The sequence below is a fragment of the Schistocerca nitens genome, chromosome 4 (genome assembly GCF_023898315.1).
Source record: "Schistocerca nitens isolate TAMUIC-IGC-003100 chromosome 4, iqSchNite1.1, whole genome shotgun sequence".
Taxonomy (NCBI): domain Eukaryota; kingdom Metazoa; phylum Arthropoda; class Insecta; order Orthoptera; family Acrididae; genus Schistocerca; species Schistocerca nitens.
This window is the reverse complement of record NC_064617.1, coordinates 273,319,583-273,343,420: the sequence shown is the minus strand read 5'-3', so window position 1 is coordinate 273,343,420 and position 23,838 is coordinate 273,319,583. Positions and strand designations below refer to the sequence as shown.

General features: G+C 36.8%; 1 protein-coding gene across 1 annotated transcript in view; it reads left to right on the top strand.

Annotated features, from left to right (window-relative positions):
- Positions 1–21,456, top strand: part of LOC126252249 (agrin-like) — a gene marked incomplete at its 5' end in the record, with an annotated part of 306,781 nt that extends 285,325 nt beyond the window's left edge. Inside the window, 5 exons of the mRNA XM_049953122.1 lie at positions 4,062–4,128; positions 9,018–9,155; positions 12,117–12,297; positions 12,601–12,733; positions 20,637–21,456. Coding sequence (XP_049809079.1) covers positions 4,062–4,128; positions 9,018–9,155; positions 12,117–12,297; positions 12,601–12,733; positions 20,637–20,794 — 677 coding nt within the window. The remainder of the gene's footprint in view (positions 1–4,061; positions 4,129–9,017; positions 9,156–12,116; positions 12,298–12,600; positions 12,734–20,636) is intronic.
- Between the last annotated feature and the right edge of the window lie 2,382 nt (positions 21,457–23,838).

The window sequence follows — 23,838 nt, the reverse complement described above, 5'->3', positions numbered from 1 at the left end:
AATAACTATGATCTGAATTGTGGTGCTCAGCAGTTCTAATCACAAAGTCTTCCTTGCTTAAGTTTGTAATAACATGGTCCATACATACCTGAGAGACACATGTCAGCATTTTTGTTGTTGAAATCATCATCATCATCATCAGTTATCTGCTATATTAGCAGGTCATTTGCCTCTCCATTTTCTGCGATCCATTGCTTCCTTCTTAAGGCTGCTGTATGTTGTACCGTCCATCATGTCATCCAGTATCTGGAATCTCTTCCTTCCTCGCTTCCTTTTCCCTTCTACATAACCTTCTAAAACTGTTTTTATCAGTCCGTCATTCTTTCTTAATATATGCCCAATCCAATTTCTTTTTCTTCTCTTTATTACATCTAGTAACTGTCTTTTCTCTCTCACTCTTCTCAGTACCTCTTCATTTTTTACTCTGTCCATCCAACTTATTCTTTCCATCTTCCGCCATGTCCAGATCTCAAAAGCCTCCAGCCTTTCTCTGTCTTTTTTCCTCATAGTCCATGTTTCAGTGCCATATAGAAGAACACTCCATACAAGACATTTTATGAGTCTCTTTCTGAGTTCTCTGTCCAGACCACTGCAGAAGATTGTCCTTTTCTTATAAAACACCTCTTTTGCCATTGCTATCCTTGTTTTAATTTCTGTGGTGCACTTCCAGTCGGTGTCTATCCTGCTTCCAAGATACTTAAAATTTTGCACCTGTTCTAGTGTTTCTCCATTCAGCACAATTTTTATTTCCTTATTTCCTCCTATTGCCAATACTTTTGTTTTATTTGTGTTAATTTTCATTCCATATTTTTTTCCGTTAGTTGCAATGGTGTCCACCAAGTCCTGTAATTCTTTTTCCCCTGTGGCTAGAAGGACCATGTCATCAGCAAATCTCAAGCATCCTACTCTTCTTCCTCCAATTTCTACTCCTTTGTCATCTAATGAGCATTGGTCAATCATATTTTCCAAGTACAGGTTGAAAAGAGTAGGTGATAAACAGCATCCTTGTCTTACTCCTTTCCCTAGTCTGATCCAGTTTGTACTTTCTCCTTTCACTTTAACTGAAACTTTTTGATTAAGGTATAATGAGTTTATAAGTCTTCTGGTTTTCCAGTCCACTCTCTTTTCCCTCATAATAGTCGCCAGCTTGTCCCAAACCATATTGTCAAATGCCTTTTCTAAATCGATGATGCACATATATAGGTCTCTTCCTTTCTCAATAAACCTTTCTCCCAAGATTCGTAGGAGCCCTATTGCATCTCTGGTGCCCATATTCCGTCTAAAGCCAAACTGCTCCTCGCCGAGATTCTCCTCTATTACTTTTTCAAGTCTTTTATTAATTATTCTTAACATCACTTTGGCTGCATGTGAAATGAGGCTGATTGTCCTGTGCTCGCTGCATTTCTTGGTTCCTTGTTTTTTCGGTAATGGAATCATTACTGTTGTCAAAAAGTCCTCAGGTCATTCACCACTGTCATATATTTTATTACATAACCTCAATATTTCTCTTATTCCATTGTGGTTCAAGCATTTTAGTATTTCTCCCGGTTTTGTATCTGTACCTACTGCTTTGCCATTTTTCATTGCAGCAATGGCAGACTTTACTTCTTCCATTATGATGGTCGGTCCTTTCTCTTCATCACTTACACTGTTGTGTGATTCAAGTTCCAGAGTTTCTGGTTTGCTATTTGTGTCATATAGCTCTTTTATATATTCTTCCCATCTCTGGAGGGCATCGTCACAATCTTTGTACACTATCTCTTTGTCTTTACTCAAAATTTCCATAGTAGCACTTCCTGCTCTGTTTTGTTCCCATGTCATAGTCTTTACTCTGTTGTATAGTAAGTCGTATCTTCCCTTCCTGTCCAGTTCTTCAATTTCATCACATTCCTCTTTCAGCGATTTTTTCCTAGCCTGCTCTGTTTCTCTTTGCAGTTCATTATTTAACCTTCGGTATATCTTTCTTGCATCTTCAGTGTTCTTGTTTTTCAATTTTCTTTTCTCCTCCATCTTGGAAATCATTTCTTGTGTGACCCATGGTTTTTTTTTTGACCTTTTCCCTTTTACATATCCTATTTTTTGCTGTCCTGCTTTAATGATTCCTTCTTTCAGCATGTTCCAGTACTCGTTGGCATTATCAGGTGCTTCTTTGTCTCGTAATGTGTTTAGAAAGTCCCGAGACAGCATTTCTGTAATTTGTTCTTTGTTGGACCTTATCTTCTCTAAATCCCACTTCTTCACCATTGTCGCCTTTTTCAGTTTTTTCATTCTTATTTCTATTTCTGCCATAAGTAAGTTGTGGTCACTATTAATATCTGCACCTGGTAATGTGTGCACCTTCTTGATTCCATTCCTGTATCTTTCTTCTACCAGTATAAAATCGATTTGGTTTCTGTATTTATCCCCTGGTGATTTCCAAGTGTAGAGCCTCCTCTTATGGTTCTTGAACCATGTGTTTGCCGCTATCAGCTGCCTTTCCCTGCAGAAGTCAATTAACCATTCACCTCTGTCATTTCTCTTTCCAAGACCATGACTGCCTACTATGTTTCCCTCTTTCCCTTCTCCCACAATGGCGTTCCAGTCTCCCATTACTATTTTGCAGCATTTTTTATTTTCGTCCATTATTCTCTCTATTACACTGTACGTTTCCTCTACAATTTGGTCATCATGTTCTGAAGTTGGCATATACACCTGGACAATCAGTAAATCTTTTTGTGCTCCTTTCAGCCTTACACCAATAACCCGGTCATTTGCATAGTCCACATATTCCACACATTTAGCCAATTCCTTTGTCATAATCATTCCTACTCCATTAATTCCTTTTACTTCTCCTCCTGAGTAGTAGAATACATATTCATCTGACTGCAACTCTCCATGTCCATTCCATCTTACCTCAGCAACTCCTACGAGGTCCATATGATTCTTTTCCATCACTCTTTTAAGGTTTTCTAGTTTTCCTGCTTGTAACAGAGTTCTGACATTCCAGGTACCAATTCTCGTTTTGTAATAATTAGAGGACTGCAACATACCAGTATATCTAAGATAATTTACATTATTATTTAAGGAGTCAATGTTCACATCCCTTAGTATTATAGCCTGTTTATGAGTTTAGAACTTATCGATAAATTCCTCTAAATGACAAAAGAATTACGGCAGGAGATCTGTACAGCTACCTATTATTAAACTGCTATTCTGAACTTTATTCGTACTGCAGCTATGTCAAAAATCATCTCATATGAAAATTTATCAACCCAATGAATTTTTTTGCACTGGACATTATTTTTGACATAAATACCAACACCTGTATGTTGTATCCTACAATAGACACTGGCAGTTTTATAATTACTTAAATTGATGCTATACATTTCTTCAGTTTTGCACCTCAGTTCATTCACAAGATAAATATGAGGAGTGCTATTATTTAGAAATTCGTCAATTTCTTAAATTTTGTTGGGAATATACTGGATGTTTTGTGATATTACTTTGAGTTTACTGTCATTTATGATGTTGTCAACATCTCTTTCATTTTTTGCAGGTCTGTCTCATTTCTGGCTCATTTGTATATGGGGTAGATTTGAAATGGCAGTCATTGTGGAACCCTTCCCCTGATTCTAAAAAGTTTTCTGTAATCAAACTATGTATCATACAATCTGACTGTTCGGTGTACATTTTATTTTTCTTGGCTATAAAACACAGTTCTCATTGTCAGAATTTTATCTTGTGATCAGCACAAATAAGTTATTTTCTTCCTGATTACTAACAGTATTTCCAATGGCTTTTGACACATTTCTTTTAAAACAGTTATAGTTTCTCATAAGATAAGAAGAGTGACATTCACTGTTTCCTGGAATGTTCTCTCTCTCTCTCTCTCTATCTCTATCTCTACTCCCTTCCCGTTCCCCGTCCTCTCTCTGATAGTGACTGGGAAGCATTGTGAAGCTTCTTCAATTACTTTGATGTTTTAAAGTGATTTATTTATATAATTTTTAAATGTCGAGGAAATTTTATTACATCCCCTGATATAACAACAAATGTAAACTTACCTGTGATTTTCTTTACAGACACTGTAAAACCAGTGAAATTTGATGGCAAAAATTTCTTCAGCAGTCCTCTTAATATTAAGAAGGAGTGAGTATTATTACAATTGTATTTTTGTTTGTATGAGTATGTCACTTTTATTGTAACCCATTTCCAGTGAGGACTTATAAATATCTCATGTGATTCTAAAGACTAACTTTTTTAAAAAAATGAATAAAAATTCAAATCATTTTACAACATTTGTTTCTTAACATTATCATTGACTTAATGAATTTGGATACATCTGCATTACATTTCAATATTAAAGTGCTTTTCATTTTAGTGTTTTGAATTACTGAGCAGTGTCAACTAGCCTTGTTACCAGAGTAAACAAAACACACACACACACACACACACACACACACACACACACACACACACACACACACACACACTGGTCATACCGGACTCGAGAGTCCATTACCGCAGCAACGTATTTTCGCCATCTGTCCCTGTCTTGGGCTGTTTCCTTCTATTCACCTTCAATACCTAGGCTCCTCAAATCAGCCTTCACATTGTCCTTCCATCTACACCTCAGTCTCCCCACAGGGTGTTTTCGCTCTAAGTGCCCTACCAGTACTCTGCGCACTGCCCTGCCCTCATCCATTCGAGTTAGGTGATCCACCCGTCGCAGCCTACATGATTTAATAATACTGATTAAGTCAGGACTTGAACAGAGTTCATGAACCTCTTCGTTATGCAGTTTTTGCCACTCTCCGCTAATGTCATCCCTTTTTGCTCCGAAAATTTTCCTCAAGATTTTGTTTTCAAATACTCGAAATGGCTTTTCATTTTGCACAGTGAGAGACCAAGTCTCACACCCATACAGCATAACTGGTAGAATAGCAGTTTTCTATATTCTAATCTTTAAATTCCCAGACAATACCCATGATGAAAGTAATCTATTCAGTGAGAAGTAGTACGCATTTCCCGCCCATAATCTCTTCTTCAGTTCGGATTCAATCTCATTTCTCAAAGTGATGTCCATGCCTAGATACTTAAATGTGTTCACTTTTTCAAACTGCATGTCTCCAACTCTTAACACACCATAAGAGTCACACAAAATGTTTAATAATGCACAGAAAAGAAACGTTAGCTTAGTTTATCAAAACATTAAAGTACTGAGTATAAGGTAGAAAGCTTCTTGCCTGTTTGGAAAATTTAGAAAGCTCTCAAAAGATAGATATTCTTTGCCTGTCTGAGCACCACATAACCACAGGGTTAGAGATGCTAAACATAAAAGATTACATTCTAGCATCTTACTCATGTAGAACTAATATGGAGAAAGGAGATATTGAGCCATGTATTAAGCTAGAACACAAGTTCAAAAACATTGAGACAAGTAGAGTTTACAGTGATCTGCACTTAGAAGTATGTGCTGGTGAATTAATACTCAAAAATAGTTCAGTTTTAATTGTTTATAGACCCAGCAGCAAATGCTCACTCTGATACACAGTAAGTTACACATGATACACAGTAAGTTAGGATAAATGAGATAGTGTCTTACAGTACAGATGCTCCTCAGTGTATGAGAGTTAGATTAATTAATGACTCCTGAACAAATGTTTTCAAGAATATTTTACAAGAGATGACTTGGGATCAAATCTATAACAAACCAAATGCTGAATCAAATTTAATCGATTCCATGATAAGTTCATATCATTATTTGAAAACAACTTTCTGCATAGGCAAGTCAGAAAGGACATTGACTGGCCATGTAAATACCATGAATCACTATAGGGATTAATGTATCATGTGGAATGAAAAAGGAATTGTATCTGTTGTCAAGAATGAGTAAAGATCCTGTGCAGTTGCACACTACAAAAACTACTCACAGTTACTTAGGAAATTTATTTTAAAAAATCAAGGAACATGCATATTATATCATAAATGAATAATTCCAGCATCAGACTTATGGCTATATGGAATGTGGTGAAACAAGAGTCAGTAAAACAAGCCAAAGAACACGATAAATCAATATTGACTTCAATGTAAGAGCTATAAATGATGACTCACAGGCAGCAAATGCATTTAATAATCATTTCTTAATATAGCAAAAAATATAGGGGCAAACACTCTGAGAAGAAATGCACAGCAGTATGTTGAAAAAGCAACTCTCATAAAATTCAGTCATATGTATGTATCACCAACTTCTCCCTCTGAAATTAAGAAAATTGTATACTCCATCAAAATAACAGGTCATATGAATTTGATGGTGTTTCCAACAGAGCACTAAAGATTTGTTTCCACATACTAAGCCCTGTCTTACATGAAATATGTAAAAGCATCACTTACTCATGGCATTTTCCCAGAGAGATTGAAATAAGCCATTATTAAATCTCTCTATAAGAAAAGCTATTGGAGTGATGTCAATAACTACTGGCCTGTATTGCTACTGATATAATTTTCCAAAATTTTTTAGAAGATCATGTATTCTAGAATAGTATTCCAGCTGAGCAACAACAATACCATCAGTAACTCACAGTGTGGATTTCAGAAGAGTTCCTTTACTGAGAATGCCATTTACATGTTAACTCACTGTATTTTACAAGCATAAATAACAGAATGGCAGTAGCTGGTATTTTCTGTGACCTAGGTAAGCCATTCGACTGTGTGAACCACAATATCCTCGTAGATAAGCTGAAGTTTGACCAATGGGTAGTGTCATTAATCAGTGGAGATTGTTTCAATTGTGAAGTCACATATGGAGTTCCCAAAGGCTCAATCTCAGGTCTACCATTGTTCCTCACATGTATAAACAATGTTCTATCTAACATACAACAATCAGAATTAGTTCTTTTTGCATATGACACTAGTATTGTAATCAATCCAAGCATACATACAGCAACAGAAGAAGTGGTAAACAATGTTTGTAACAGTGTCATTGGCAGGTTTCCTGTGAATGGCCTCACTCTCAATTTTAAAAAGATACAGCATATTCAGTTCTGCACATCTGGAGATACTGAATCGACAATAAATGTAACACATGGCAAGGAAATAATTGGTGTCCATATTGAACAGAACTTAAACCAGAAAAACACATTTTAGAACTCATAAAACAACTTAGTTCAGCCACAGTTTCAGTTACAACCATTGTAAATCTTGGTGAGAGAGAATCAGTAAGTTGACATATCTTCATTCAATAATGTCAGTTGAATAATGTTCTGGACCAACTCGTCTTTAAGAAAGAAGTCTTCATTGCTTAAAAACATACTGTATGAATAATATTTGGTGCTTACCCCCAATCATGTTGTAGACATCTGTTTAAGGAGTTGGGCATTGTGATTACTGCCTCACAGTGACCCTTGTGAAGTATGTTGTAAAAGATCCACTGCAGTTCAAAGGAGCAATGATTTACATAATTACAATATCAGAAGAAAAAAGATGTTCATTACTCCACATTAATGTTGTCTTTAGTGCTTTAAGTGGTGCACAAGACTACAATTAAAATTTTTCTCACTTACCAAGAGATAAAATGTCTGACAGACAGCAAAGTAAAATTTCAAAACAACTGAAAAAGTTTATCTTTGACAACTCCTTTTATTCCATAGAAGAATTTCTGTTATTGTAACACGTAAAAGGTGGTGGGTAGGAATTCAAACTCACAAAGACATATTTAATAATAATAATAATAATGTAAAAAAACTTCTAAATTTTCAGCATGTAGCCATATTTACAAATTAATTTGCAATGTGAATGTAAAGTTACTCATTCCATATCATTAAGATTTATCGTACAAATGATCCATGGAAGATGAAACTAACTAACTAACTGAAAGTCAGTCTCAGAGTCTTTCATAATAACATTCTCAAATAAAATCGTCTCAGTCCCTTCGAATAAAAAACTTTATCTTTTGGCAGCTGTCTTCACCCATACTTCCAGAGCTGGAACAGTGTTTCATTTATAGAGACATGATAGCAGTATTTGGAACCTTCCAGAGAGGGCTGGAGTGGTGCATGTATAGGAATGCGAGTTGGGTAGCTCAATGCAGCTCTGGCTTGCTGCATGACTGAGAGGTGTTGGATTCAGGTGGCATGAAGTGCTAGCACTCCCACCTCCCTACAAGCATCAGGCATCCATCTTTGCTTCCCAAAGTTCACCCTCATGCCCTACTAATTATGTACCTCTGGTCTCTGATGTAAGTGTTGGAATTTATTCTAATTTCATTCACTACTGTTATAATGGAATCCCAGTATCGTACTGCATGAGTCAAGACTCTCATCTTTTCATATTGTATTTTGTGTCCATTCTTTAGGCAATGTTCATCCACAGCTGAATTCTCAAGTTTGCTTTGTTTAGTGTGTAGTGTGTGATGAGAACACCACTCAGCAACAGTGTGAATAGTTTGGCCTAAGTGGATGCTACCACATTCACAGGGGACTCCTTACACACTAGGCTCAGGATCTACATCATCTTTAACAGGGTTGTAACATATCTTGTATCACGGACGTGGGCTAGAACATTGAGCTCTGTCCATGTCTCTGCAGACTGTACATGGGTTGAGACCAGTGTTCTGGCCCGCCTCTAAGATATGAGATATGTTACGCATCCATTAATGACAATGTAGATATTTGAGTGCCAATGTGCAAAGTGTCCTTTGCACTCATTGACAGACTGGAATCTACAGGCAGTTAGACAGGTAAACTATAGTATAGTGTTGGTGTTCATTGGTTTTCAACACTGTCATTATGATTGTAGAAACACTTGTTCCATCAGTATTCCATGGCAACAGAGCCTACATTGCAAGTACAAAGCATTTGCAAAGGTGTCATGATAGTGTGATGAAATTCATATTGGCTATAAATTGCATACAACCCAAGTGTTTCCACATTGTTCACAATAACAGTCATCAACATTTCAGTAGTACCCAAAAATGTCTCAATAAAGAAATGAAAGGTCATTGTCTTTAGATTTGTCATCACATACACTTTTTCTTCCAGCACCAATATTTCTGCCAGTTTTAATGATTCAAACGTGAATTTTGAGAAGATACAAGAAGAATCCCTCTTCATGGAGAATGAAACATTTTGGGAGCAAGATATGTATGATGAAAATGATGGACACCTTTTTCAGAAAAGGTAATGTAATTTAACCTTAACATTTTAATAATGATGGCACAGGGAAACAGGAAAAGTTTAAGTCACTAGAAAAAAATTAAGAAAAATGACAAAGCTTTATTTGGGATCAAAAATATGCTCTGTAAGACTAGAAATTACATTTAGCGTCTCTTTAAAAACTTACATCAGTCGAATGCCATCCAATCTTACTATAGGTTTTCAGTATACTATTTCTACAGAAGTAGAATGCATCACTAGGGGTGCTGACAATTTATTCTGTCACTCGTGACTTGAGTTGAGCAAAAATATTTGGCATAGTCTGATATGAAAAAGCCAAAAGCGCAGAGTCCAGGTTAACCTAGCAGTGTTAGCATTCCTTGAAACGATGTGATCCTAAAATACATTATTCATTGCTGTCATGCACTGTCTTGCCATCTGCAAAAATGGCTAAATTTGCTAAATGCCAAGATTTTGGAATGTTTGAAGCCTATGAGCCAAAAAAATGTCTCAAGCATGTTGATATAATGTTCAGAATAAAATGTTCAGATGTCACAGCAACAGTGGTGCTTCATTCACACTCAAAAACATAAAGGCCCATCACATTGTGACACAATACTGCAAGCCATATCGGAACTTTGGCACTGTGTAATGGATACTGGTGGCTTTGAGCAGAATTATTTTGAGCCTGTTAATTCAAGTTCTGTTTATTCGTGTGACTATTAAAAGATAATGGGCTTCACAGCACATTCAAAGATTTTACACTCAAGCACCAAAGAAACTGGTTTAGGCTTGCGCATTCAAATACAGCGATATGTAAACAGGGGGAATACGGCGCTGAGGTCGGCAGCACCTATATAAGACAACAAGTGTCATCATGTAAGGAGATAGGTGACAGAGAGAGTAGTCATGAAATATCTACAATTAATCTGTCTGCCCACTTTGCTTGTCTACCATGCCACAGGCTCGGGTTTGATTCCCAGCTGGGTTGGAGATCTGTTACAATAGGTGCTCTGAAATTGTTCCATTACAGTCAGTCTGTCATTATGTGTGGTAAACATACATACTGCAAAACTCCAGTGCTTCATAGTCACTAAATTGTAAATTACTGCTATGCAAGATTGATGCCTTTTCTCCACTTCTGCTATCATTGTCGAGCTATAATCATCTCCATCTTAAAATTATCTTGTTTCCTGTGCCACTCTGTTTTGTGTGGTTACCATATTGTGAATAATTATTCATAATACATATTGGAGAGTAGAGGTGGGATTTAAATGCTTGATATCATGGGAAAATTCTTGATGAAATGTTTCTGGTGTGCTCTTTGTCTATTCAGGCAAAACAATTGCATGACAAAGTTTCCTGCTAATTGAAAAATGTCAGTTTGATGAATTTTGTAGGACTGGTGCCTTCGTGTGTATAATAATTTCAAAGATGTAGTTGTTATGTACGACACTTATAAACTATTATTTAACTGTAAAATATGTACACATAACATCATTAAAAAAAACACAGCCATCACATCATTTATAAATTTACTTGCCCCATGTCTTATTGTACTTAGTACAAGAATTATGAAAAAGTGAATCATGGATTATTAGTCTCACAAAATAAATTAAATCATTTGCACAGATTTAATAAGGAAGCAATGGAAAGTCCAGACTGGAATAATATTAAAATGTTTATAATGAAATTTTGAATCTGGTTTGCAACTACTTTCCTCAGCACTTTTGACAGAAATGGAAGTATAAAAACAGGATGACTGTTTCCCAAGTCTTCCCTCAGGCCATTCTTGAACTTAACCATACTTCAACACATCGCAAAAGCATCCCTGATCCAAATATTGGTTGATTATTTAACTTAGTGGAGATTCAGTTATGTGATGTACTGCTACCCTGCAGAGCTTCTACTTCTTAGTGGTAGCATAATATTTCCCCCATCCTTTATAGAAATCTTTTTAAATCTGTAAAATATATGGCTTCTTGCTGAAATCCAGAGGGATTTACTTCACTCAGATCCCAGGGGGATTTACTTTACCCACTCCCATGTTGACATCCATCTTTGCTACATTTACGAAGAATTCATTAATATACTCTGATACTGGAGCTGGGTTTTCAATATGACTGTCATCTAGTTTAATCACAAAAATGATATTGTGGCAATGTTGGCCAGGAGGCCCCATCCAGGGTAGTTTGGCCACTGGGTGCAAGTCTTATTTCAGGTGATACCATGTTGGGCAACTTGCTCATTGGTGATGATGAGATGATGATGAGGACAACACAACACACAGTCCATGGGTGGAGAAGATCTCCAACCCAGCCAGGAATCAAACCTGGGCCTGTGGCATGGTAGGCAAGCACTTTACCACTCAGCTAAGTGGGCATACAGATTTAGTGTAGATATTTCATGACTACTCCCTCTATCACTTACCTCCTTACATGATGACAAGGATCAACAAAGCGCACTCTATTACAATATGATTAAGCTGTCACCAGTTTGTCTATTAAACATTAATTTCTTCTTTCTTGCCTACATTTAACTATCATTACATGTTACACTTGTAGGTTGTTTTGTAGCATAAATAAGGAATAAAGTATACAGATTTTTTTTAAAATTAGTGTTGATGGAATAGTCTGTCAGTTCTTGGAGAAACATAGACAAATTAATAACTTCAATTCACAGTATTAATGTTCCACAACAATACTCATTTAATAGTTCGTTATGAACTGGCTTTCAGCTTGTTAGCCCATTGTCAGATAACTTGAAGCTATCTAATGATGGCCTAAGAAGCTGAAAGCTGGTTCATAACGAACTATTAAATAAGTGTTTTCTTCAGTTCTTTGAGTTATTTTATTGTTTTTGTGCTCTTAAATTTATTAACGGGTAACTTTTATCATTAGGCTCTTTGCATTTGAACTTGTTCTATATTCTTTTTCACAATGAAAAATTGTAATATGTGTCTGATATTTTCATTTTACCTTTTAGTGTCACCATTGAACAAAGGCAAAGTTACGAAGTTGTATTTCGTACAGCAGAATCAAATAGCCTTCTCCTCTGGTTATCTAATGACTTCTCTTATGAATCTGATTTCTTCTCATTAATTATTTCTGATGGCTTTGTAGAACTTCATTTAACAGATGATAGAAAATTAGTTGCAAAATCTAAGGTTAGTATCTAAAATTTTATTTCTTTTATAATTTTAAATAGATGTTGAATATTTATTTACAAGTTATTAAGCTTATCATGACCTAATGATTTTTCTCATTGTTTTCCATTTATAAATTGAAACTGTAAGTGAAGATTTTAATTTAGAGAGGTAACTTATGTAAAAATAGGTTAATGCAATGCAGTGGTAAAGTCAGATCTTGTATAATATGTAGCACTTTAGGAACAATTTCAGCATAGCTTGTCAGCTCTGCTACCATTTAAATTTTCTTTATAGTCAGTGGTAAATGATATTGTATTGCAGGTGTATGTGAGCGATGGGACATGGCATACAGTAACTGCTCATTTGAGCTCTCTACAAGTTGACAGTGAGAATCCAGTACGTATTCAGTTCAACAGAACATCTTTCCAGCCAGTATTCAGCACACTCTGGATTGGTAAATATTTAATATTTGGTATATACAGTGAAGCCCCTTACTTACATTCCTTGAACTTGACAGAATCACTTACAACTTTGTATTAAACATAATGTTCTTCATACTTGCAACTATTGCTAAACTCTGTAAAATAATGGCATGTGCATGTCAGTGAATAAATATTTCATCAGAGATGTTGAGTGTTTTCCCTGACTCCTGTAGAAGTAGACTTTGGAGAAACTAGTTATATAAATGTATATATGAAGTCTTCACGGGTTGTCAGCCGAGTAACATCGACGTCTCGTAGCAACAATTTTATGGAATGCATCTCCATCACGGACCTCTATCTTAATGCCAACAGCTGCCACCACCCTGCGCAATGTAATTCTGTACTCAACACCTTAGTGCACAGGGCCAGGCCGATCTGCAATAAGGCAAGTTTGCCAGGAGAATTGCAACATTTCAAGGACACCTTCAAGAAAAATGGATACAGTGAGACACAAATAAGCAGAGCTCTGAAGACCGACCACAAGAAGAGAGAAGAGAGACCGGATGAAGATGAAGCAATGGGCTATGCATTCTTTCTATATGTGGGTCCTCCAACGGCCAAGATCATGAGAATTCTCAAGAAACATAAAGTGAAGACCGTTTTCCGCACAGTGGGAGAAATCAAAGACCTTCTCAGTACAACCAAGGATCCACTAGGTCTGACGGCACCTGGTGTGTACAAAATCGGATGCGAATGTGGGATGCAATATATAGGACAGATGCAGCGTTACATCTCACAGTGCTGTTCATAGAACTTCCCAGAAGAACTTTGGTGGAAAGTTCTACGAACAGATAGATGGTGTAGTTATGGGCTCCCCCCTAACACCATGCATAGTCAATCTATACAAGGAGCACTTCAGAAAGCTAGCACTGGACACTGCTAAACACAAGCCAAAAGCCTTCTACAGGTACTTTGACGATACTTTTGTAGTTTGGCCACTTGGCAGGGACAAACTGCTAGAGTTCCATCAACACCTCAATGGTATACATGTAAATATCAAATTTACCATGGAGATAGAAGAGAACAGAACCTTACCCTTTCTGGATATCCTGATCACAAGAAACATGGACGGCATGCTGGAACATGCAGTGTACAGAAAGAAAACACACACGGACCTCTATCTTAATGCCAACAGCTGCCACCATCCTGCGCAATGCAATTCTATGCTCAACACCTTAGTGCACAGGGCCAGGTCAATCTGCAATAAGGCAAGTTTGCCAGGAGAATTGCAACACCTCAATGACACCTTCAAGAAAAATGGATACATTGAGGCACAAATATGGAGAGCTCTGAAGACTGACCACAAGAAGAGAGACCGGATGTAGACGAAGCAATGGGCTGTGCATTCTTGCCATACGCAAATCCTCCAAAGGTCAAGATCGTGAGAAATCTCAAGATACATAAAGTGAAGACCGTTTTCCGCGCAGTGGGAAAAATCAAAGACCTTCTCGGTTCAGCCAAGCATCCACTAGGTCTGATGGCACCTGGTGTGTACAAGATCGGATGCGAATGTGGGATGCAATATATAGGACAGACGCAATGCTGCATCTTGCAGTGCCACAATGAACACATCAGGCATGTATGCTTGGGTCAGTCCAACAAATCTGTTGTGGTGGAACATAGTATTGATGAGAAGCACACCTTCAATTTCGAGGACACAAAGAAAATTTGCAGTCAAACAGATTTTGGGACTCTGTAATCAAAGAGTCCATAGAAATATGGTTACATGACAACCTAATCAACCGTGACAGTGGCTACCACCTCAGCACAGCCTGGGAGCCTGCAATCAGGAAAATCAGAGAAGAACGTTCTGTTCCACCAAGGGCCACAGACAGAGACGGACGCCGGGACATGAACCCCACACATGCGGCCCCCCTACCACCGGCCGCTCCAGGCACATCAGGCAATTCTGTGGGCACGTGATTGGTCGGCAGCAGGAAGTGGAGAGTGGTCCAGCAGAGATATCAGCCCGTGACCAACAATATCCCGACACTTCGCCTGAAGATAATGGAGACACATTCCATCGAAACATTGCTATGAGACGATGACGCTCCTCGGCTGACAACCCATAAAGACTTCACATATGAAATTCACCGAGAAAGCCTGCAGTCTCATATAGTTATATAAATGGTTATGCACATGCATGTTTGTTGATTTGACTTAATACCACATCTACATTTATTATCAAAAGTAAGATTGTAAGGAGTATCAAGCAAAATTTGTGACTCAACTGAGGCTTTTTTGGTAGGGGGACACAGCAAGTTATTGTGGATGGGGTTCAAAATGGTGCAAATATTGGCAACTTGCTTTAAATGTTGAAAACTGTAAAATAGTACACTTCACAAAATGAAAAAAAAAAAAAAAATAGTATCGACTGATGACCATAGATGTTAATTCCCATAGTGCTCAGAGCCATTTGAAATATAGTATCTTATTGCTACAGTATCAAATAGCCTCAGCTGGGACCAGTAAACTCATACAAATAAATGTGTGTGACATGAAATGGAACAATCACTTAGGCTCAGTCGTGGGTAAAGAAGGTAGGGGACTTTGGTTTATTAGTAGAATACTAGGGAAATGCAATCATCCTACAAAAGAGATTTCTTGTCATTCAGTCATATGACCCATGCTAGAATAATGATCAAGTATGTGTAAACTGCACGAAATATGACTAGCACGGGATATTGAGCATATGCAGAGGACAGTAATTTGTTTGACCCATGGGAGCATGTTACAGAGATGTAGAAAGAATTGAACTGGTGCACACTTGAAGATAGATGTAAACCATCCCAAGAAAGCCTACTTACAAAGTTTCAAAAACCAGCTTTAAATGACGAGTCTACGAATGTACTACAGCCGCTACATATTGCTCCTGTCAGGATCATGGGGACAAGATTAGATTAGTTACAGCATACACAGAGGTAAGTAAACACTCATTCTTCATGTGCTGCAATAAGTAAGACAGCTACCTTGAGTGTGTGGATCAACAAACGGATACGAGACAAAAGTGGGGAGAAAGCAACAGTACTGACAACCAAACAGATAAGTGGAATTAAGACAGCACTGAAGAAGAAATTCATGTGTTTTTCAAGCAGTGTTCTAGAAAAATATCTCTAGAGGGCATCCTTGGCAAAGTAAATTTATTTCAGTCTGTTAATACCAATTCTATCCTGCTTTAATGTGTCTATCTACAGCCAATACATTGGAAAATTTCTTTGTTTAACCTTGTAAAATGAATTACATAGGTATATTATGGGTCCATCAGTGCCAAGTCTGTGGCTATATTTCAAGTTCTAATTCACCTTTCTCCTTATTAACAGAGATTTATGGTCATATTTCAGGCTCATAAGTATATCTTTTTTTTATTTCATCGAAATTTCATTTTCCGTTATTAGTATCACCTAATAAAGACAAAAAAAATATTAACTCTTCAGACTAAACTGCATGAATATACTGATAATTGCACACACACAGTTGAAATTAGTTTTTAAGCAGGGTTTGAATCCCAGCCTTTGTGCAGATTTTCATTCATCGCTTCAGTCTGTGTATACATCACAGATGTTTGATACTGAAATAGGTTTCTGGAGCCTTATAGTTTCATTTGGTAATTATATTAGTTATTTCTGTGGCAACACTCTTATGTGTACAGATTTTTTTGTAAACTTACAAACTTTTACACAGAAGCATATTTACTCTTTATTTATTTAGTCCTTCTAATCCTACCTGTATGGAATATATACAAGGATATTGGACATGGTTAAGTCTTAACATAAAATACAATTTGTATTGCATTCCTAAGGACTAGATATTTAATTAATTTAGCAAAGAATCATATATACAACAAACATTAGAGACAACATGGAAAGTAGAATATTCATAATGCTTATTTATTTTTGTTGTTTTGTTTCTAGGTACCCTGTCAGACTGTAAAAGCAATGATCAATTAAATATGCCTTTAGCTCAGCCTTAAAACTACTGAATTTACTTACTGATTTAATATGGTTAGGCAGATTATTGTAAATTTTTATGCTAATATGTAGAGTGCCTTTTTGGCACAATGATGTTCTCACCAGTTTCATATGAAGATCAGATTTTTGTCTTGTATTGTATGCATGTATAGCTTTATTTTTAATAAGATATCTGGGTGTCTATCAATATATTGTTTTATGAAAACTGATATTTCGTAGATAAAAATGCAAGGAAGAGGAAGAATTGAACTTTTTTTTTAAATATGGATCTGCATGATTTCCTATTGTTTACCTCTTCAATAATGCTTAATATTCTGTTTTGCATCCTGAAAAGTTTAATATGTATTGTTAAATTGTCCCAGAAGATTATGCCATTTTTAATTACAGAATGCACATAGAAGTGGTATACACTTAACATGCTGGCTTTGCCGCAACAACTTTTTAAGATTCCTATCACGTAGCAGGCATAGATTTCATTAAGAAATTCAAATATTGCACTCTCAGTTGAATAGCCTTTCCTGAAACCATGCTGTGAGAGAGAGAGAATTTTATGTTTATTTAGGAAATCAGACAATCTCTTAAAAATTTTTGAAAATACAGGCAGTAGGGCCTGTAAGGTCTTTAGGATTTCCGTTTTTGAGCAGTGGTTTCAGTTTTGCTGTTTTAAGCATGAAGGGAAGGTTCCTGGTGCCAGTGAGCTTTTGCACAAGTGTGTCAAGGGTTCAGCTAAGACAAGACAGCATTTTTTAATAATCACATCTGGTATTTCATCAGTTCCTCATGAGTACCCTGTTTTCAAGGTTTTTATAACTGATAAAATTTCTTCTGTATTTGTGGGTGAAAGGAATAATGATTTAGACATATTTCTTACGCTATTGTATGATGGAGGTGTTATTTTGTTGTGTTCTTCAAGTCCACTCACCAACTGTTCACTTATGTTTGCAAAATATTTGTTGAAAGTCTCTGCAAGAAATCATTTGTCCTTCATAACATAAGTTTATATTTTTATACTGTTTGGTTTCACTTGCTGTTTGTTTATTTATAACTTCCCATATAGCTTTAGCATTTTTTTTTAATTTTCAATGTATTTATCATTTGCCATTGTTTTAGCTATCCTTACTACATTTTTGAGGATCCTCTTGTAATTCTTCAGGTATAAATGAAATTCATGAGACATGTTCTGTGTCTTTACAATACTGTGTAATCTTCTCTTCTTTGCACAAGAGATTCTAATACCTGTTGTAATCCTTTTGTTCTTGTTGAAGTTGACATTTTTGTTATTTTAATGGAAATGCAGCTTCAAAGTATGACATGAAGATTTCCATGAATTTTTCAAACTTTTTATTGGTATTCTCACAAGTATACACTTCATACCAGGTTTCTTCACTTAGTCTCTGTATAAAAACCTTTGTTTGTTACTGAATTTTCTTGTTTCTTGTACAAGTTCCTCTTTCTCATTTGCTTCGCTTGGGGTATGTAAAACAATAAACTGTGCATAGTGATCACTGGAGCCAGTACTGAGCTTTTCAGCACAGAATTTGTGATTTACATTTGTGTTTATTAATATCTGCTCAATTGTTGAGCTTATTGTTGATGTAACTCTTGTAGGAGAATCTATGGTGGCTTTTATGTCATATGTTCCCAGTAGGGCCATTACAGTATGCTGGTCGTTTGAGATTTCTTGAAAATCAATATTAAAATCTCCCCATATGATCATTGTTTTGTTGAGGTTTTTTATGGTGTTTAAAGCTGCTTCTAGTTGATGACAGAAATCATTTAAGTTCCCATCAGGGCTCCTATATACACAGATGATTATTAATTTTAATGCAGAGAGCTCAAATGCAGATACTTCAAAGACTTTCTCTTCAGCTAACAGTTCAATAGGTTTTATGTTACAATAATCAATACCAGTTTTAACAAATACACATGACCCTCCATGACTAGATGTAGTTCTAGAGAATGATTATGAAAGAGTGAAGTCTGCAAGTTTTGTGACTGGCATTGCATTTTTAGGCAGCCAGTGTTCAGTTATACACATTACAGAAGCATTTTTTAACTCATCAGTAAATAAAATTTCAAGTTCACTTATTTTGTTTTGCAATGGTTGGACATTTTGATGAATCAGCATGAAATTAAAAGAGTGTTTAGACTCTGGTATATTTAATTGATCATTTACCTTTATCTTGTCAGTAAAAAATCGTTCAGGTGTACTGGAAGTACTGTTTTTCTTTTCCCTAATGCATTTATTCTTCTAATATCATCTGCTGCAGAATTTTCTTCTGTGTCTGTCTCCCCTGTTAGTTGTTCAGCTGCTCTGGTTGTTGATTCTGCTGCTGATGCGACTGTTGATGATTTTGCTGCTGGTTTAGAACTGAGTCTGTAATTGGTGGAGCTGTTACTGCATTCATTGTTGTTGCTGTGACAATATTGAAGGCACCTTGTTTTTTCTTTTGTTGTCATTGATATTGGTGACGGAGGTCTTGCTGGCATTGTTTCCTTTGGATAATGGGGGGTGGGGGGGGTGGGGGGGGGGGAGCAATCTAGGATGATTTTGCTTTTGAGTGTTTGATGCCTCTTGTTGATAATTTCTTTAATTTTTTCAACGAGCAGTTTTTTCCTCATGTTGTTAATGAAATCCATGTAATGTGTGGAATCTGTGCCCAATATTGTTAACATTTACAAGTTGTATATATCTGAAATGTTTGCAAAGAAATGAAATTTGGTGGTTGTCATTAATTATTTATTTATTTATGCATGACCAAAATAAGTCGTGCCAATGTGGGATGTTCAGTACTAAAACATTTGTGCGTGTCAACTGTCCTAAGCACCTTTTTACTTTTTGTTGTAAGTTTCGTTTTGTACATAGCATTTGACCCACCAAATAGCACAACAAAGTCTTCAGAGGATAAGTCAGCAAAGTCTGTGGATTGTACATGCTTGAAAACTTCTGACATAGAAGCATCAGGCTTTATGCAAGCGATTGTTTGTACACTGGATTGACCATTCAAAAGGCAAGCAACTCCACGACCATGACTGTGTGCCATAACAACTACTTTTTTTTTTGTTCAGGTTTCTTTGCATGTTTAGAAGGGCCACCAGCTTTATAGCCAAAACATTTAGTATCAGCGCTGAACAAACACTTGATATTTAAGTCACACAAGTGTTCAGGTCTAGCAGACTCTTTCTCTTTCATAATAGTAATTGAGTTGTTAAGCATTATTTCGGATGTATCACTCCGCGTATTTGTAGTTTCACATTCAGCTCGCAAATGAGTTTTATCATGTGCACAGTGTTTCTTATCTTGGATGTTGATTGCACACTGAATCTGCTTGTGAACACAATATTAGGTTCATTTAATAAGCTTTGTTGAGAATGTGGCATTTTGTGACGTAGCAGCAATTGAAAAAAAAAATTACTTTGTTTTTCACTTTGCCTGGAATTTCAAAGTTACTGTGAGGCAAGTTTGCTGTCAGTTCACGCTTTTCAGATGTAAGTTTGTTTAGTTCGCTCACCAGCATATTAATGGTTAGTTGCAGCCTACTTACACGATCATTTAACTTTCTGATTTCATCACTACAATTCACACACACACTGTTTTTATCAGTATAATTTTCACTTTTTTCGCATGAACACTATGTATATCAACACTAGAGGCCATCTTTAAGTAAACATAGTAACTCACAGTCTACAAAATTATCAACTATGTGATTTTATCCATTTCATTGCATATGATAACTAAAATAAAACTGTGGCATTTCATGCAAAATTACTAGTTCTTTGCAACAATTTGTATTAGAAAGTGTATGTGGGGCAGTATCAATCAAAACATATTTGTTTGCTATAAATAAATACTATTTTTATTTGAAACATATGTAATATTGTGTATCATTTATCCTTCTTTCCTCAGGTGGTGCCGCTGTCCTTCCAGCTGGTCTTCCTGCTCCTTTCTATGTTGGCTTCAGAGGGTGCATTGATAGCATTAAAGTGTCCCAAGAACAGATTGAACTGCAGCACCTTCATAATAATACTGAAGAAATAGAGTTTTGTGATGAAAATGATGTATGACTGTGTGGCAGTTATAGCATGCATTATGCCTCTGAAGCACACAGTTCCCAAACAGTTGTCATTTTACTGCTGTTGTCCAAAAGCACATGACTTTCATGAGGCACTCAGAGATGATCTTGTCTTTTTCTATATCATGATGCTCAGCTCACTTGCCTTCAGAATGTAATGTCTGATATTCAGACAACAAACGAACAACTCTCTTTTTGTCACTAAATGAAGAAATCTTAAATAGTTGTTTCCTAAAAAGAAATTAATGTAAATGGACTGTAACTGCATCTCATTATGCTGTTGTTTGGTGTGCACCATTGGAGGCACTTAAAAGCAGAGCCTTCTGAAAGACATTTCAAAGAGTTAATCTTTTCAATTAAGCCACAGCAGTAACAAAATTTATGGACATTGTTGTTAGTATTACAACTGAAATAATGTGTAATTATATGCATATGGCAGTATCAATAGATACTATACATATTTTTTTTTTTTTTTTTTTTTTATGCTACATACTGCCACAAACTATTATACAAGACTCTCGCATGAAATGATGCAGCATACTGGACATATCTGATTACACATCTTGCACCACAGATTGAGTAAGACCACAAAGTTGTGCATTAATCACTCAGATTTTATAAACTCCACAGATGTACAAAGTAAAAACAATTCTTAATAAAATGGTTCAATGGTTTTGATATATTTGTAGTTTACTGGACTATTTCCCTTTAAGTATCATTTTCCTACACATCCTAACTGGGAGAATTGATATTGTGATTAAAACACTGGACCTACACTTTGAAAGAGTGGGTTCAAACATCATCTTGGTACATCACCTAGAAAAAATAACAATGAAAACTCCAGGTTATAGTATCAACAATATTAGGAAAAGGATAGATTGCTATTCATCATAAAGACAACATATTGAATTGCAGACAGGCACAACAAAAAGATTGTTACAAGTTTAGGTTTTAGCCAAAGCCTTCTTCAGAAAAGCAAGCACACCTCATGTGCACATGACCAGCAGCTTGAACCAGAATGGGGCTGTCACACAGAGCAGCAATCTGGAGTGGGGCAGGGAAGTGAGAGGGATGGCAGGGTACAGGTGAGGAGAGAGAAGAATGGCATATGCACTAGACGGAGGCATGGGGCTTTTTTTTAAAAAAAAAAAAAAAAACTGTCAGGCCCAGTGTCAGGAGGCTGAGGCTATGGGTGGGTGGGAGGTAGGGGAAGCAGGAAAGGAGAGGAGAGGAGCAGGGACAGGGAAAGATGTGTGCAACTGGCAGAGTGTGGCACACAATGAGGGTGAGAGAGTATGAACAGGAAGGATGTGATGACAGAAGGGAAAGGAACTGTTGGGTGGAGGGTGTGAGGACAGTAGGTTACTGTAGGTTGAGGCCGTGATAATTTTAGGAGCAGGGAATGTGTTGAAAGGATAACTCCTGTCTGTGCTGTTCAGTTAAGCGGATAGTGAAGGGGAGGACCTGCTTGTGAAGCAGCCATTGAAATCAAATATGTTATGTTTAGTTGCACGTTGTGCCACAAGATAGTCTACCATGTTCTTTGCCACAGTTTGGTGGTGGCTGTTCATCCTGATGGACAGCTGGCTGGTAGCGGTCATACCAAAAGAAAAAGCTGTGCAATAACCGCAGCAGAGCTGGTATATGCCCTGTTAAGATGGCGACGCATATAGATGTGGTAGTAAATCGGTCCATAAATTGTGAGTATTTAGCGTCAATAAGGTGCAAGTTATGCGACAAAATGGTATCAAGTGGCATTAGAATTTGTTCAGTGTTGCATATTTGGTATCATTCGCAGTGCTTCGCGAAAATAAATCAAGAAAACATCTCGTGTACGTGTGGAACAAAGTGTAACGGACGTCTGGCAGCGAGTGAAATGTGCCGCGCAAGTCGTGAAATCATAGTACTCGAATCACTGCAGAAAGAACTGAAAGCCACAAGAGAACATGCTCTGTTGTTGGAAAACATTATTAAAAGTCTATCTGACCCATCACATAAAGAACTCGGTGAACTTCAAGAGTACAGTGAACCAAAGAAATGTGCAAAACCTAAATTTGTTTCCAGTGCGTTAAAAGTTCCGTTAAGAAATCGATTTCAACATCTTATTATGGATTGTGAACTTAAAAATGTTGAAACAAGCAACTCACACCAAGACTACGAATCGGAATCGGCGGACAGGAAATTTACAAAGCGCAATAAGTCAGTAAAACGTAACTGTCTCGATGTTGCAAACAAAGTGACTCCTAAAAACTTTAGTAGGCCTACAGTTTTGCTTGCTGACAGCCACGGAAGAGGAATTGCAAGAATTCTTCGTTTCCAGCAGGATCTCAATGTGACAAGTGTTGTGAAACCTGGAGCAGGCCTAAAAGAAGTTTTGAAAAACTATAAAAACAATAATCATGTGACACAAAGTGAATGCATTGTAATATTGGGCGGTACAAACGATGTATATAAGAATGAACTAATAGTAGCAAACAGAGTGCTAAGAGATGCGCTACGTACAACTGAGGATCAAAAAGTTATTGTTGTAGGCATTCCACACAGACATGACCTTACTGAATCTTCTTGTGTGAACAGAGAAATCCAAAAAGCAAACAGGATGTATGAAAAGATCTGCAAGACCCCTTCAAATGCTTTTTTCCTCAGTATTGACGATCTTGAAAGACAGCACTTCACAACACATGGTATGCATTTAAATAAATGGGGCAAATCGCTGCTCAGTCAAAAGATCAAAATGGTAGTGGATATTGTTTCTCCTAGGTGTAAGAAAAGTGATCCTATTCCACTACCACTGGTAAAGGACGCCTGCAAAGTATCTTCCCTACCATGTACTCCAGTTGCAGCAGTAACACAACATCAGGTATCACTGATTACAAAAGAATGTGCTGGGAGAGAGGAAGCTGTAACTACAGTTACAACAGGTAGAACACCTCATTCAGGAACTAGGATAACAGAAACAGCAAAAGTGGCAGCATATTCAGCAACAAGTGTACCAACAGGTGATCCAGCTGTCCATTCTGCAGCAACATTTGAACT